The following is a 17,314-nucleotide window of genomic DNA, read 5'->3' as shown; positions in this document are numbered from 1 at the left end:
CAACAAAAGGTGCAGTGAAAATGATTTGAAGGGAAACAGGCAGATAGAACAGAAGCTGAGGGCAATCGATGCAACCAGAGACTCTGATGTCATCGATCGGATCGCTGAATTAAGACTTGACGCACGATCGTACAAATTGGATGAAATGCAAAATATCCAAAGAGCCGATAGACAGATAAAAAGATGCACGTTTCTTTAAACCATTTGCTACAATCATTTTAAATATTGAGTAATTATGAGCTGTTCTAAAATAAGACAAATGTTGAGAATAATTCAGTTGCATTTCAGATCTGATGGTCGTTCAAACTGTTGCTCTACGGTGTTGAATTTAGCTTTTCCAGGAAATGAGCTACATTTGTGTTGAGGTAGATTCTCAGATAAGTTGATGAGAAATCCCAAAGTTTGACTCACTATTTTTGTTTCATACACAACAGACTGTCTGCTAGTTTTCTTTCAACGAGTCATTGTGAAGTTGTGGCCTCAGCAATGACGTCAAACCCTCTCATCTACGGGAGCTGAGCTTAAGATGGAACCAAAGCCTGACAGATGCCGGAGTAAAGTTACTGTCTTCTGCAATGATGCATCCAAACTGCAGACTGGAGACGCTCAGGTCAGGAGGCCTCTGCTGGTCTTTTCTAAATTTCTTACATTTTCTGCTTTTCTCTTCATTTTCAGATTTAGAAATGTGTTTTTATTTGCCCCATTTATTCTTTTTCCAGGCTGTCACACTGCAGTTTATCAGAGATCAGCTGTGACTCTCTGGCCTCGGCGCTGAGGTCCAATCCCTCCCATCTGAGGGTTCTGGACCTGAGCTACATCAGTCTAGAGGATTCTGGGATGAAGCTGCTCTGTTCTGGACTGGAGAGTCTAAACTGTCAGCTGGAGACTCTCAGGTCAGCTTCCTTTTATCTTCAACATAACAACTAAACAATGAAAGGCTTCAAGATAAACTCCATTGACTTTTGGAGAAGAGAAGTGTAGTATGAATTTAAATGAGCCATTGAAAGTCAATTTATAATACGTTTTAACTATGTTGTTGCTGTAATATCCCAGTTTATCAGTGGGGGGCCAGAGCTCTCCTGACTCCAAGGGCCCTGATTAAATAATGAAATAAAATGAAATAATGATTTTGAGCAAGTGTAATATGACTTTTCCTCCAATAAGAGATCATTTCTTGCCATGATTCCTTATCCAGACTGAGTGACTGCAGTTTATCAGAGATCAGCTGTGGCTCTCTGGCCTCGGCGCTGAGGTCCAATCCCTCCCATCTGAGGGTTCTGGACCTGAGTTTTAACCAGCTGAAGGATCCAGGAGTGAAGCTGCTCTGTGGTTTTCTCCAGGATCCTCTCTGTGAGCTGGAGACTCTCAGGTCAGTCAGAGATGATCCAGTACTTTCCCAGGTGTAACTAGTTAGACAATAACTGTTTCCATGTTTGATCTTTGTTATAAACGTAGTGTTACAGTTCTCAGAAAAAAGACCACACAGGACAGATTTGCAGTCTTAAATTGGTTGTGGAAATCTGTCCCATGTGAGGATGGTCATCAATGACTAGAAAGGAAGTATCAGTTGTAGATCTGTCTTGTTTTATTTTAGGCTGGCCACAAAACCGCCCAAACATTCAGACCAATCAAAAATGGTTCTTCCTGTCTTTTAAAGATCAGAAGGAAACCTAGAAACCCCAAAAAGAAAGCTGCTGCAGTGTGCCATGCCCCTTCTCTCCTGAGAAAAGCCATCTCAAAAAGAGAAAAGCCCAAGTGTGAAGTGAGCACCCTGTTAAACCTTGGTACCGAAAGCCTGCAGTCATTCTCATCTGAGGTGGCTTAATTCCAGCCAGAAGCCCAAACCTGCCTCCCTCTTAAAGGGGCAGCAGGTCAGTCCAACCACAGAAACCTTCATGAAGATCTGAAGCTTTCAGCATCCACAATTGTTGCACCTCACTTCCATTGGAGTCCAAATCAGAAGTCAACAAGTTGATTCTACACCGATTCTACACAATGCAACCATTTTAAAAAGGTTTCCATCCATAAGTTTTCACACATTTTTAGATAAATCTGTTTGTTCATCGCCTCCTTCTGTTGTAATGATCATTAAAGAAAATTACCTTATTGGAGTTTTTCTCCTCACAAATATGACTTTCTATGAACGATGCAATAAATGCAGCTTGCAATCTAAGACAATATGGAAGTATGTGTCTATAATAGTAGTGGAAGTAGCTCATAAAATAATACATTTGCTCTTCTCATCGAATCTTTCTATGTTATTTAAGAAAAACCTGCTCTTAGTCAACAACATCTAATCCATCAGCCAAAAATCCTAATTTTCTACAATCTAATATAAAACAGTAGAGAAGACTCTTTCTGCAGAGACCCCGGTGGCAGGAATGCAGAAGTATCACCTGCTCAATTTGGAAGGTGGAGCAGAAACCACCAGCTGAGAAGGTCCTCAGCCAGAGGAAGTGGTGGAGAAGCATGAAACTTGCTAAGCTCCACCTCAGCTCCAGAGACGGGCTGACTGGAGCTGTGGCACCAGGTATCGCCCAGAAGAGCCTCCAACAAACAAGCTCTTCTCTTGGGAGGAGAGGGCTTTGAATCTCAGCTCAGTGTGCTTGTCTCTAGTAGGTGGCAGCTGCACCTTTTCCTGAGGTCCTTGTTGATGCCCTGAGGGGAATTGATGCTCCTGCAATGTTTTCTGGCAGCATTGGGCTTGCAGTGGGGCAATCAAACACACTGTGGGGGGGCTCTCTTTCCTTCTCTCATCTGGAGAACAAGTGACACCAGCTGCCAATCATTGTTGGAGAAACGTGCAGTCAGGGGAACGATGCGTCCAGACTATAGCCACCCTTCCAGCATCCAGCAGTGTCTAAAACCTTTGATTTGGTTTCACCAGAGAGTGTAGGGATTGCAGGGTCGCTGCAGCATCGCCCACAAGCTATCAGGAGTGGGTCGCTTTGTCCCAACTCCTGACAAGAGTTGAGTGCTATTGAGAAATGTGGTCTCACAAACTTGGAAGGTATTTTGACCTACACACACTTTACATACGCTGGAGATCTTGTCCAACCGCCCTGAAAGAACCCAAAATAGGAACATACGGCAGATAAGCCGGTGCAGGACCAGAGGTTTGTTGCTTGTAAGCTGTGTTTTGCTCTGGCTACGTTGATTTTTATTTGTCTTCTCTCAAAATAATTGTTATTTTAGCCTAAGGAGCTGCAGTTTATCAGAGATCAGCTGTGATTCTGTGGCCTCAGCTCTGAAGTCCAACCTCTCCCATCTGAGGGTTCTGGACCTGAGCTACAACACGTTGCAGGATCCAGGAGTGAAGCGGCTCTGTTCTGGACTGGAGAGTCCAAACTGTAAACTGGAGAGGCTCAGGTCAGTCTTCATTTTTCTACCTATATACCAGCTGCTAAGATGGTGAAGTGAGGCTGTTCTCAACACTGCTGTGATGCACCACATTAAAAAAAATTCCTTGTAATATCATGAATTCAGGTCTGACCCAACTAAGAACTAACGTAGGTTTAGTACTGACGCAGATAACATGCAGACCTGCACCGTATAACCTCATCCTGCATTTTTCAGATTGATTAACTGCAGCTTATCAGAGATCAGCTGTGGCTCTCTGGCCTCGGCGCTGAGGTCCAATCCCTCCCATCTCAGAGAACTGGACCTGAGTCAGAACAATCTGCAGGATTCAGGAGTGAAGCTGCTGTCTGATCTCGTAGAGAATCCACACTATGGGCTGGAGACATTGAGTCAGTAGCTGGTTGGAGCCAGTCAACTCCCGCTCATCTGCTGCATCACTCACTGACCACTGGTGAAGAGCATCTGTGGAAACATCTGCCGTCTACTCCCTCCATAGATGAAAAATTCAGTTTTTAAAAAGCGCTGGTGGACTTTCAGGAGATCAGTCGATGGTCGACAAAGCAGAAGCAGCTTTGCCTTGAAGTTAAATTAGTTCCTGGTATCACACAGTGCATCTTTATAAAGTTCTAAATGGCTCCTCGGCCACTCTTAGAAGCATGAAAACATTCTTTTAATTGTCTCTTCAAATGTCTGTATTATACGTTACTATTTTACATCATGCCTTCAGAATCTTTAGGGTTTAGTATTTACTGTCTCTGTGACATGGAGCATTGGAATATTTCAGCAGCAGCCAGCAAAAACCCATCAGAATGACGGCTATCGGTGGGAACCGCAGCTCATTTGACTTTAGTCAGTCTGTTCAATGTTATAGGATTTATTGCAATCTAATAAAAACTATGAATAAATGTGGGAAATAGGAAATAAAAAGAAGCAAAATGACCAAATAAATCTCCCATGAATACTGTAAATTTAAAGATGTCAAGAATGGAATATCAGCTTAAATGCAATCAAACATAAAGTGAAAAGGCCTCCTTTAAGTTTACTGCAAAAATAAACACAAAATCGAGAGCGACACGCGCCAAAAACGTCTCATTCTCTCTTCTGTCTCCACTCATTCTTTTATATTCTCTTAAGATAATGGGGACGGGGTCGCGTGATAACAAAACAACCTAATTGGGGACTATATTTTTGTTGCAAGAACTTTGGCTCTTCAGAAGTTTCTATGTTGGCTTCCACAGATTGTGCATCCACTAGAAACTCAGTGTTTTTGAGGAACTACCAGGAGTGGCTGGAGTGGAGGCCAATGATGCTATAGCTACATATAGATCACCGTTATCCTCAACCCAAAAGACCACCAGTTGGCACAGAAATAGTAAAGATAGGAGGTTGTTGTCGTTGCGCAGACGCAGAGTGATATCACGCACAAACGTGCCCTATGTTCTATATACCGTATGTTCGCACTGTATTTGTGACGGGTGCAGTTTAGGACCCAAAAGCAGCACTCTGGAAAGCTGGACCGTAGTAATGACTTTTATTAACCCACGGGCAAACAGGAACTCAGGCAGACCAGGAAACACAGGAAATAGTCCGTTCTTCTGGGCCCGCACAAAGTCTATGGGTTGCAGGCTCGGGGAGTGGGACGAGCAGCAGCGAAGTCGGGGCCGGGCGAGAAGTCTAAACCAGGTGAACCGACAGGAACCAGAGACGCTGAGGCAGAAGTTGTAGTCAGGGGCAGAACGCTGGTAGGTTGTCCGGGGAACAGGCAAGGCAGGCAGAACGAAGACAGGCAGGGTCGGTAACGGGTAATCCGACAGGGAAACAACGCTGGAAAGTCTTGCATGAGAGCAGAAGAACAATCTGGCACTGAGTGAGTGTGAGGCTGGAGAATATATACACTGGTAGGTGAGCTGATTGATGAGTGAGGGCAGGTGTGTGATCAGTGAATTTTGCAAAAGCCGGCAAGACGAACAACCGACAACAATGTTTCCAAAACTAACATTTTCGTATTTTTCGTATTTTGTTATTAAACCCCGGAGGGCTGAAGCACGACCGCTGTTAAAAATGTATCAGTCCGCGCTTCCAGTTCTGGTGCAACGTCCAGTTCTAAATGTATGAATCCGCGTATTGACGTTTCAACGTCCCATCAGTAAACGGAGAGATTTGGATATAGTCCCCCTGAGGTGGTGTTTTTAGAGCAGTTCTTAACAACTTTCTCTTTTCCTGATAAGAGGTCCAAACATTATTTCACTTCCCTGTAAAATACTCTAAAATTTGCCATTCAAGATTTGTTGTTATTAAGATAAAGAAATGCAACATTTCCCCCAGAGAAACGATGGTGATGGAAAAAGCCCTGGCTGTGTGTGTGCATCACAGCAGGCGTGGGTTCTCCTCTCTGGAGTCATGCTGGTCTCCTTTGAAGGGCAGATGAGGAGGTTGGTTACAGATTCCCCTCAGAAAGATGATTAAGGTGCCAAAGGTCATCACCGGGGTAACCAGGAAGAGGCAGAGTCGGTCTACTGTACGAGCGATGCCGCTCCAGTTATCCTTCTCCTGTCAGGACCAGACATTTACGCCACTTTTGATCTTTTTAAATCAGACTTTGGGTTGAGGACTCTGTTTGAACCCTCTGAGCTCATTGTAGTTGTTCTTGTTGCGCATGTGTTTAATGATGTAGTGGCTCCATCCACAGCCGGCTTGATCGCTGCGTACAGCTGATCGCTCGCTCCTCCCTCTTCTTGTGGTTTCACAGCTCCACACAGACACCAAAGCTCAGAACTCAAATGAAGCTACTGATACTTCTATATCTCATGTGTTTAAATGTTTCTGGAAACGTACTGGCAGCGTGTGTGACTCGGGTCACCAGTCCGTGTCTCCCAGACTGTTTCTCAAACATCAGCTCACTGCGGGACTTCACACTGTCGTACTCCTCAGCCGAGGCAATGTAGCCCACTGAGCTGGATCGCCGTGGTAACGCTCCATCCCAGTACGGCTCTGCCTCAGCAGGGCGGGTAGTCGGCCGCTCCTAGCGGGAGCCCCGTCTGTAGCCGGCCGCTCACAGCGGGAGCCCCGTCTGTAGTCGGCCGCTCACAGCGGGATCCCCGTCCGTAGTGGGCCGCTCACAGCGGGAGCCCCGTCCGTAGTCGGCCGCTCACAGCGGGAGCCCCGTCTGTAGTCGGCCGCTCACAGCGGGAGCCCCGTCCGTAGTCGGCCGCTCACAGCGGGAGCCCCGTCCGTAGTCGGCCGCTCCTAGCCGGAGCCCCGTCTGTAATGGGCCGCTCACAGCGGGAGTCCCGTCTGTAGTCGGCCGCTCACAGCGGGAGCCCCGTCTGTAGTCGGCCGCTCACAGCGGGAGCCCCGTCTGTAGTCGGCCGCTCACAGCGGGAGCCCCGTCCGTAGTCGGCCGCTCCTAGCGGGAGCCCCGTCCGTAGTCGGCCGCTCACAGCGGGAGCCCCGTCCGTAGTCGGCCGCTCACAGCGGGATCCCCGTCCGTAGTGGGCCGCTCACAGCGGGAGCCCCGTCCGTAGTCGGCCGCTCACAGCGGGGCCCCGTCCGTAGTCGGCCGCTCACAGCGGGAGCCCCGTCCGTAGTCGGCCGCTCACAGCGGGAGCCCCGTCCGTAGTCGGCGCTCACAGCGGGAGTCCCGTCCGTAGTCGGCCGCTCACAGCGGGAGTCCCGTCTCAAACCAGATTAAAATTGTGCTATTCAGCCACCTATTTTATTTTTAGAGCTGATTCAGAAACATTCTAATAAAGTGAGACTCTACAAGGCAATTCTTATTGAGCAAAACAGGCATCAGTGCATCAGATGTTTGGGTTGGTAATCTTGCCCATGAAGAGGATATTATCTGAGCTGTGGTCAGTGATGATAACCATGAAGGGACGATTGAACTTCAGGACTGGAACATAATTATAGGAGTGAAGTGTTATTGTGATGCCTGTAGCAGCTGCGGCAATGGCTCCAGCCTCATCAACATCCAGGGTAGCTTGATGGACAACCTACAAGAAATACCAGACATAATTAATTGTCAGAAAGAAATCTGTGCTCATTGTTGATGCTGTTCCTGTTTTACATCTTTACCTCTGAGACTGCCAGTTGTTGCCCCTCTGCAATACCACTCAAGTCTGCTCTGTCACCAAACATGTCTACCATCCCCATTTCAGTCAACACAGTCTTCAGTGAGTATGTTTTGATGGAGAATTTGGGAATATAAACACTGTATTTCCTGGGGAACAGATACGGAACAGACACAACCATGAGGTGACGGACAGGAGCCAACCGCCACATCAATAACCAAGAGTTAGCCGTTGAGTCTCCATTTTACTTCCTCCTGGTAACGTATTGCGTCACTTCCTGTCTTCTCAATCGTTCGTTGGTTGCATTGTGCACGGTGTGTTGTATTCACTTAATATTGAACACTTGGTGTGTTGTATTCACTTTACTTAAAATGTGAACACTTGGGACATTCTAGTCACCCGATAACAACAGTGAGAAACAACCCATATTAAACAAATACCGGGCTTCGCCGATTATCAGCGTTAGCATGGCTTCACACCGTCTGTTCCACCCGGTGTCTTTGTCTGTTCAGCGTGTGAAATGTTTAGTTACTCCTCTGCCTCCCTTAGTGAAGGGAATAAGTGCAGAAAGTGGAGTTTATTTACGGCTATGGAGGCGAGACTTAGCGAGCTTGAGACGCGGTTCCGCAGCTTGAAGTTAGCTGGAGTTGCGTCAGGTAGCCAGGAGAAGCTAGCTGCTGCGGAGCCGCCTAGCGTAGCTTCCACCACCCGCTTCCTGTGGCTAACTGCTTTTCCCACTCGGCGACACACCCGCTGAGAAACCGACCCTGGTAATTGGCGACTCTGTTTTGTGCTACGTGAAGCCGACTCCAGCGACCGTAGTTAAGAGCATTCCAGGGGCCAGAGCGGGCGACATAGAAGCAAATTTACGGCTGCTGGCGAGACGTAAACGTAAATTTGGCAAAGTTATTATTCACGTCGGAGCCAACGACACCCGGCTTCGTCAGTCGGAGGTCACTAAAATTAACTTGGAGTCGGTGTGTAACTACGCAAAAACGATGTCGGACTCCGTAGCATTCTCTGGTCCCCTCCCCAATCTGGCCAGCGAGGAGATGTTTAGCCGCATGTCGTCGCTGTCACGGTGGTGCCCCGATAACCAGGTGGCCTTTAGACAGTTGGAACACTTTTTGGGGAAAACCTGGTCTGATCAGGAGAGACGGTGTCCATCCCACACGGGATGGTGCCTCTCTCATTTCTAGTAATTTGGCTAATTTTATTAGACCCAAAGTGACCTGACAATCCAGGGTCCAGACCAGGATGCAGAGGTGTAGTCTTACACACCTCTCTGCTGCTTCCATAGAACCCTCATCCACCAACAATAACATATTTAACACTATAGAGGTAGTCTCTGTTCCACGGTTAAAAGTTCCCCAAGCACAGAGCAGGGGAGCGGTCAATCACCATAATCTTATTAAAATTAATACCAAAGTACAAGTTGGAGAAACTAATATCACAATTAAGTGTGGACTGTTAAATATTAGATCTCTTTTGTGTAAATCCCTGTTAGTGCACGACCTGATAGCGGATCATCACATTGATTTATTTTGTCTTACTGAGACCTGGCTTCAGGAGGAGGAGTATGTTAGCTTAAATGAATCTACTCCTCCTACCCATCTTAATTATCATATTCCTCGTGTTACTGGTCGAGGAGGGGGAGTGGCAGCAATCTATCACTCCAAGTTATTAATTAATCCTAGACCAAAATATGGCTTCAGTTCATTTGAAAGCCTGACTCTTGGCATCACTCATCTGAACTGGAGGACAGAAAAGCCACTTCTGTTTGTAGTTGTATATCGGCCCCCTGCTGGGCCACATTCAGAGTTCCTGTCTGAGTTCTCTGATTTCTTATCTGACTTGGTCCTTAGAACGGACAAAGTCATTATCATTGGAGACTTTAATATCCATGTGGACGTTATAAATGACAGCTTTAGAAATGGCTTCATTTCATTACTCAGTCAGTTGGTTTCCTCCAGCAGATAAACCAACCAACTCATAGCTTCAACCACACCTTAGATCTAGTTCTGACTTATGGTGTTGAGGTAGAACATGTGTCAGTGTTCCCTCAGAACCCCCTCCTGTCAGATCATTCATTGATCACTTTTACATTTATGATTAAGGATTCTTCTATGCTCAGAACAAAGTCTTACTATAGCAGATGTCTTTCAGATAATGCTGTAGCTAAGTTTAAGGAAGTGATCCCTGTGCTGATCCCAGGACCACCATGTGTTTCCCCAGGGATCAATCATAATCTTAACCTGCTGAGGTTGACTCTATTGCTGAAGGTGCAGCAACCTCACTGGGAATCACGCTTGATTCTGTTGCCCCCCTGAAAAAGAAAATAGTAACTCAGAGGAGGTGTGGCCCCTTGTATAATTCACATATCAGGACCCTCAAGCAGAAAGTGCGAAGACTGGAAAGGAAGTGGCATTCTTGTAAAATAGACAGCTATCATGTAGCCTGGAAAGACTGTCTATAGTTTACAAAAAGGCCCTCCGTAAGGCTAGAACAGCTTATTTTTCTTCTTTAATTGAGGAAAATAAGAGCAACAACCCCAGGTTTCTTTTCAGCACTGTGGCCAAATTAACCAAGAGTCACAGTGTTTTAGATCCACATATCCCGTCTTCCCTTAGTGGTGAAGACTTCATGAGCTTCTTCACTGATAAAGTTCTAGCTATCAGAGAGAAAGCTAACCAGGCCATCCCAACAACTGGACCATCACCAGATGTGCCGACTGTGGGAACATACAGGTTCTTCAACGAGCCCTTAAACTCCTTCAGCCCTATATATTTTTCTGAGGCGTCATCGCTAATTCAGAAATCCAAGACCACCACGTGTCTTTTAGATCCCATCCCAACACACCTGTTGAAGGATGTTTTACCATTGATAGGCAGTTCTATCCTGGACCAGATCAATGGTTCTTTAGTGTCAGGTTGTGGACCCCGGTCCTACAAGGTGGCAGTGATTAAGCCGTTGCTTAAAAAAACATCACTGGATCCTGACGTATTAGCAAATTATAGGCCAATATCCAACCTTCCTTTTATCTCTAAAGTTCTTGAGAAGGTGGTGGTGACTCAGTTCCTGGAGCACCTGCAGAGGAACAGCCTGTTTGAGATGTTTCAGTCAGGCTTTAGAGTTCATCACAGCACAGAAACAGCACTTCTTAAAGTCACTAATGATGTTCTCATAGCTTCCGATCATGGACTGGTCTCTATGCTGGTTCTGCTGGACCTCAGTGCTGCTTTTGATCCAGTTGATCACAGCATCTTGTTACAGAGACTGGAACATGTGATTGGGATTAAAGGGACAGCGCTAGACTGGTTTAGATCATACTTATCTGATAGATACCAGTTTGCTCATGTCCATGGTGTTCCCTCCTCATACAGTAGGGTTAGCCATGGAGTTCCTCAAGGTTCTGTACTTGGACCAATCCTCTTCACTTGTACATGCTTCCCTTAGGGAACATTATTCGGCAGCATGGGATAAATGTTCATTGTTATGCTGATGACACTCAGCTTTATTTATCCATGAAACCCGAGGAGACAGAGAAGTTAGTGAAGCTCCAGACCTGTCTTAAAGACATAAAGTCCTGGATGTCTTCAAATTTCCTCCTCCTTAACTCAGGAAAAACTGAGGTCATGGTGTTTGGTCCTGAACCTCTCAGAGATAGATTAGATCACATGATCACTCTAGATGGTATCTCATTAACATCTAGTCTCTCTGTGAGGAATCTAGGAGTAACTTTTGACCAAAATCTCTCATTCAACTCACACATTAAATTAGTCTCTAGAAGTGCTTTTTTTTACCTGAGAAACATCACAAGATCAGGAAGCTACTGACCCACCGTGATGCTGAAAAGTTAGTCCAGCATTTGTTACTTCCAGGCTGGATATTAGAGTTGAAACAGAGCAACCCAGCAAAACCCTGCGTGAATCAACAAAAGACACAAACACAGGTACCTTGCAAGGGAGAGCGAGCAGCAGTTCACTCTGGAACACCCTCCGTCGCTCTGCTGCTCCCCTGCAAATCTCCTTCCTTTATTCACATCAGCTCATTATCCATGTGGAATTTTCACCTTCTCCCAAGATGCTTTTAGGGTTTCAGATAACAACCTCACAGTAAATCTGGTGCTCTGGACAAGTGTACGAAATCTAGAGAGGTGAAAAACACTGTTTCTTCTCCATGCACTTAGGTGCTAAACATACAAATGCATTTAAATGATAACAATATAATAATTATTCTCTCTCACACATACACACACACATACACACACATTTGCTGTAGAAAACACTGATAATGAGCACAATTGACATTAGGCCCCTCACCTGAACATTTCAGTAGGGTTGATGTTCACCTGTTTCATGTCAGTGAAGACATCAGAGGCATGGAACCTGCATCCATCCTCACTGGCAGCCAGTGTTTGGAGTGGGATCAACTATCAAAATTCAGAACCAAAACATGTCTGTGTTTGAACCTGTAGCCTCCTTTTAGCTGAGCTGGTGGTACCGTCACTACTAACGTACCGTTACAGCTGCTACGGGGATTTGGGGTTCTCAAAAGGGGCCCCGTTACCTGCTCCACTAGTTGCTGTAGCTCAGAAACACGTCTTTAGCTGTCTCCTGTCTGTAATGTCCAGATGGGACAGTTAATGGATTAATAGAGAACCTTTCTGTGTTCCAGCCCAACGGTCGGAGCAGGGAGTGCATCTTCTCAGAGATAGTGCTGGAAAACAATTACACAGCTCTGCAGAATGCTAAGGTTGAAGGCTGGTACGTTGCCTTCAGTCGGAAAGGGAGGCCCATCAAAGCCTCCAGGACAAGGCAGAACCAAAGAGAGGTCCACTTCATCAAGAGGCTCCACGCAGGCCCCCCTCCCTTCCCCAACATGGACCAGAGCAAACACTTTGAGTTTATCTGCTTTTCAGCCACAAGTCGAGCAAAGCGCAACAGGAAATCAGGCACCGTTTCCTAACAGCGAGACAAAAGGAGGCAGATATATAACAGATCCAACTTTATTTTTGTATATTTTCATGCAAAACTGTACATTGAAATATGGCTTTAACACAATAATTGTAATAATATTCCTGTAAAATGGTGATGTGTAAATAAAGAAAGAATAAAGGAAAGTGTCAAATTGATTTTGGAGGCTTGTTTCAGAGGTGAACAATGATGGTGAGTAAGACACAGAGAGGGATGAGGAGAGGGAAATCTCTACCCATATAAGCTGTGATCTTTTGAAGATAATTCAGATCTTTTCTGTTTGCAGTATCCTGCACGGTAGGAAATCTGGAACTACTTTATAAAAACGAACACTTCCACCTGCTGGACATATGGTGCATGTACATTTAGATTTATCTATTTAAATGACCAGGAAAAGAGAACTCTGAACATCATAGATTGGCCAGAGATGATCAACTGTCAGCCACAGAAGCAGGAGACGTCCACACATTGTTACTAACAGTGCACAGTGACTGTGGTGGGACGTGGAGATGCTGGGAGACGTTTGGTGGAGCGTCTGGTCCATGAGGAGGTGTGTGGAATGAACCAGGGTCTGGTCCAGGAGGGGGGGGTGTGGAATGAGCCAGGGTCTGGTCCAGGAGGAGGTGTTAATAACCTGGTTTGCAGCACGGTTGATGGACTCATCTCTTGCTCCTGCTGTTGCACACTGGCTCTGCTCTTGCTCAAGGTCATCAGCATCAATGTCGCACATGCAGCCGAAGCTGCGGGTCGTTGTTTTGAAGGCCTGAGGCGGAGCCGTCGTTAACACATGTAACTCCTCGCCGCCCTTATCATCGCGTTGGGGTTTGGGATCTACCTTCGGCCTCTGATGGTCACCTGATGCCTCAGTCACCATGAAGGCAACGGAAAGCGGCTCAACAAGAGTTGACTGGACCGGTTTGGACGGCTTTGACCCAACTGAGTGTTTTCCTCTCCGCCTGTCCTCAGTCTGGGCAGCGCCACACAGGGATCTGAATCAAGGGTGGGCCTGACACCACGTGTTGGGTTCCTAAGAACCACAGGTTCCTCCTTACATCTGCTGTCTCCTTTAAGATCTGCATCCAACCATGCATGCTGGGTTCCTGCGGTGGTGTGCTGCCTGTGCTCCACCATCACCGTCCTCCATCCACTGTAGGGCAGGAAGTCTGACAGACTGCTGATGTCACTGTCGATGTCGCTGATGCTTTCGCTGTCGCTGTCGCTGTCTCTCACTCCTCAGTCTTACTACAGCAGCACCCCATCTTCTGCAGCCTGAAGCAGAAACACAAAAAAAGCCACTGCCATGACCACACACACTCTAACAGTCATGAACAGATCCGTTCGCTGCTCCAGCCTCATGGAGAAAGAGGAAAGTTCTGCCTCGCCCCCTCCCCAGCCCAGACTAGCACAGGTGAGGGGCTCACGCCCCCGCCAGTCATCAGGGCGTGAGCAAGGCCCAGTTAGGCTACAGTTTGAGAGGGGCCGGCACATGCTACACAAGCCCCGCCCCCACCCCACTGTGACTTGCATCAAACCAGCCTAACCCTCATGTGCACGAGCCCCGCGCACGAGTCTGCCCTGACACGAAGAAGCGCCACCACATTAGCAGAATTGGATTCATATTGAAAACATTTAGACTCTGGTAGAGCTGCCAGCAGAGCTCAACTTGATCCCAACCATCAACTCCCAGTTACTGACCTTTGGACCTTTAGTACGAAGTGCTTCAGTACGAAGCTTGTCTCTTTTAGAGGGTGATACTTGGTGGGAGGGTCAAAGAATGAGGCGGCAGATTGATTCTGGATCAAAAAATCTGCAGTTGGAGAGAGATGAGTTGTCTTGGTGTCGTGATGGTTTCAGCTTAACCTTTAACGATTAATGTCTGTAGGTGCAGCAGCAACACTTTAGGAGAAAGACTTTTTTCTTTGAATCAAAGCTTACAACCCAAAAGGCTGCTGTGCTTTACATCAAAGCCACTGGACGCGTCACGTGCACCACCGAGACAATAGAGACCACAACCACCAGACAGAACCTTCCAGACAGAACACTTAACACCGGCCCAAATCTGCACCATACTGGAACCTGTGTTGGAACACCCACTACCTCCAGTACAGAGAAGGCCTCTACAGGCAGAACCATGGTGGTGGCAGCATTATACGTGGGTAAATACATATGCCAGCTCCAGGATCTTCAGCTGAGATCATCCAGTGTTGTGTTGTATCAAACCAGATTAAAATTGTGCTATTCAGCCACCTATTTTATTTTAAGAGCTGATTCAGAAACATTCTAAGGAGGAATAAAGTGAGACTCTACAAGGCAAATGTTTCTTTTTTAAGGCTCTTTATATGTGATGCAATTCCACACCTGTGTTTCATCCATTTCAGCCATTTGGTAACATGAGCGGCAGAAATTGCATTCTCCAGTTTTGCCATGTCGTCCGGCAACAGCAGCAACATGGAGTGAGAGCTGTTAAATGGGAGGTGAAGGACCGATGTGTTAAACATCTGGTCACGATAGGTTTCAAATCTCTTCTCAATATTCATCATCTGAACTGGAACCTGAAAATTCAAAGTTTAAGTGCATTAGTGCATCAAAGTGCATTAGCATCAGCCATTTATGCAGTGTATGGAGATGAGTCCAGGGCCCAGGGAGGAGCCCAGGGGTCCCGGGCCCAGGGGCCCAGTGTGTGAAACCTCTGGGGCTGAACGAGTCCAGCAGCCTTGCTGGCCACCATTAGACTTTAAGGACAAATCAATACAATAGGTAAATTACACACCCACAAAATAAAGTTTTCTATGTCCCTATTCAATAAAGAGACATTTCCAGTAACCCCATAATCCCGCTTTCTAAATTGCAAGTAGCAGATATGAACAGGGAAATGCTATGTTATCTGCTTATTCTGTTACAAATAATCTGATGAGATAGGTGTGGAGTTAATTCAGTTGGGGATAGACAGATGGAAATTAGTGTTGTTAGTATGATACTTGAGTTCTTTAGATATTGTTTTCAATTCAGGAATCTGCCGCCTTGAGTTGGCTTTTTTTGAAGACAGAAATGTTGACAATGTGTGGACCAAAGTGGGAAATTCAATTTTATTTAAACACAAACACACACACGCGCGCGCACGCCGGACGCACGCACGCACACACACACACACAGACACACACACACACACACACACACACACAGACACACACACACACACACACACTCATAAAATATTAAATCTCAAACGATGTACAATAGTGCAACATTAAATCTCAATGTTAGAAGTACCACTACGGACGCAATATATTTCCGGCCGCTATGATCCCGTGGCGCTGTTCTGCCGTTTCTATGAAGAGCGGCTCCTCTCCGGAGGATCGGCCATTCTTGGTTCATTCTTTGGTAAACTTCGCTGAAGGTAAGTTTGGGCTTGATTTCCTACTAAATTAATGAGGAAACTTTTCGTAATTGTGCATAGGCTGTGGTCAATTTTGTCCTAAATTAGCAAGGAACGTGTTATAATTGGCCCTAAATTATAATGTACTGTATTTGTCATGCTACAATATACTCATATCTTGTCAAGCTAGTTTTTCATAAATTAAATGACACGATAGTGATGAATGAACTTGTTCATATTTTATATTCAAGTAAGCGATTTACTTGTCGTGGCACTGAAATCTCGGTATTATTATTATTATTACTATAATTATTATTAGTAGTAATATTAGTAGTGGTAGTATTACATTTTATTACATCAAATGTGTGTTTTTGTTTCCAATGTCTTTGAGAGGGGATACTGTCCTCCTGCCCCCCCCCCCCAACCTGTTCTCTCTCACACAGACACACACACACACACACACACACACACACCATCACTTTCCAGTCTTTTCCTCACTAGCCACACCAGGTACTGACCTTCTGAACTCCTGAATCGACACCCCAACAACCTTGATCTTACACTTTCACACCTACATGATAATTGCATGTGTGCGCACACTCACAAACACACACACACACACCACACACACAGACACACACACACACACACACACACACACAGAGCTTTACACATGGTGCCACACTTTATCTTTTACTGGCCTAAGATTCCTTTGATCACATTTATCAGGTGTGATGTGAAAAATGGGTGGAACTGTTTTATCAGTGTCTAATAAAAATGAGAAAATTAATAGACATTTTTCCTTTATGTCAGCTCAACATGCAGAAGCAATTCGCCTTTTTCCCTGGGAAACTTCGGGTCGTGTTCCACAAGGGGCCTCTTGGGTTTCTCCTCCAGGAGCCATCTGATGAAGCCAAACGGGTGAGTTCCACTCCTCAGGACAAGTCTGCGGCCATGAGGGAGGACCTCGTACGGCAGAACGCTTTGGCCGTCATCCGACAAAGAGGGGGGGATCCCTCAGATAAGATGGAGGTGCTGGGAGACTATGTCCTGCAGTTTGGTAAATATAAAGGGAAGTCATTCAGATGGCTTTTGCAGAATGACGTAGGATCCACCGTGTATCTGATCAAGAACGTGCAGAGCGAGGAGGCAGCAGGTCTCTGTACGGCTGACAGCCACAGTAAGGACAGCCTCCAGTCATTTGTGAGTTATGCCCTCAGTTTCCAAGAAATCCAGGCTCTCCTCACTTATGAGGCCGGAAGAGGGGATGGAGTGACTGCCTCATCTGAAGACGACCAGCTGGTTGGATTTGGTGCCCGAGCCAAGAGCAGGTGGAAGGAGATCTGGGACAGCAGAGGTGATGGCTATGCTGATTTTGTCACAGGCAGGCGCTGCGTTCCAGGTACACGAATGTCCAGGTTGCAGCAGAACCTGCTGAAGAGGCAGCAGCCCACCACATCTTCCACACCTGCTGAGCATCCCATGAAGGCCCCAGCTGAGCCCCTGGGTATGCTCATTCCTTCATGTGA

General features: G+C 46.3%; 3 protein-coding genes, 1 long non-coding RNA gene and 1 pseudogene across 29 annotated transcripts in view; 2 read left to right on the top strand and 3 right to left on the bottom strand.

The window, feature by feature from the left end:
- Positions 1-17,314, bottom strand: part of LOC130523562 (NACHT, LRR and PYD domains-containing protein 12-like) — a 669,815-nt gene that overhangs the window by 152,797 nt on the left and 499,704 nt on the right. The window lies entirely within an intron of this gene.
- LOC130523563 (NACHT, LRR and PYD domains-containing protein 12-like) overlaps positions 1-17,314 on the top strand; it is a 401,914-nt pseudogene that overhangs the window by 216,034 nt on the left and 168,566 nt on the right.
- The window catches only part of LOC130523568 (protein NLRC3-like), a 59,840-nt gene that overhangs the window by 4,067 nt on the left and 38,459 nt on the right, over positions 1-17,314 (top strand). The window contains exon 5 of the mRNA XM_057028917.1: positions 435-610. The gene's annotated coding sequence lies outside the window, so the exon portion shown is untranslated. The remainder of the gene's footprint in view (positions 1-434; positions 611-17,314) is intronic.
- Positions 1-17,314, bottom strand: part of LOC130523612 (uncharacterized) — a 90,428-nt gene that overhangs the window by 41,156 nt on the left and 31,958 nt on the right. The window lies entirely within an intron of this gene.
- On the bottom strand, positions 7,133-8,122 carry LOC130523605 (serine protease inhibitor A3K-like). Of its 2 annotated transcripts, XR_008949925.1 has the most exons (3): positions 7,913-8,122; positions 7,438-7,582; positions 7,133-7,355 (listed from the first exon to the last, which is right to left on the bottom strand). XR_008949925.1 is itself a non-coding variant. In XM_057028975.1 (2 exons), the coding sequence occupies exons 1-2, from the start codon at positions 7,642-7,644 to the stop codon at positions 7,161-7,163; spliced, it is 402 nt and encodes a 133-aa protein (XP_056884955.1). In that variant the 5' UTR covers positions 7,645-7,686; the 3' UTR covers positions 7,133-7,160. The 2 variants fall into 2 exon arrangements, 1 of the variants encoding a protein (XP_056884955.1); XM_057028975.1 differs by lacking the exon at positions 7,913-8,122 and having other exon boundaries at positions 7,438-7,686.

The sequence above is a fragment of the Takifugu flavidus genome, chromosome 4 (assembly GCF_003711565.1).
Source record: "Takifugu flavidus isolate HTHZ2018 chromosome 4, ASM371156v2, whole genome shotgun sequence".
Lineage (NCBI taxonomy): Eukaryota > Metazoa > Chordata > Actinopteri > Tetraodontiformes > Tetraodontidae > Takifugu > Takifugu flavidus.
Note: the sequence above shows the minus strand (reverse complement) of the source record. Positions and strands in the feature narration are given on the sequence as shown.

Excerpts from the sequence above, each read along its gene's own strand:
- LOC130523605 (XM_057028975.1), bottom strand. The coding sequence starts at position 7,644 with ATGTGGCGGTTGGCTCCTGTCCGTCACCTCATGGTTGTGTCTGTTCCG. Across the intron at positions 7,356-7,437 it reads AACAACTGGCAGTCTCAGAG|GTTGTCCATCAAGCTACCCT; the intron begins GTAAAGATGTAA and ends TATTTCTTGTAG.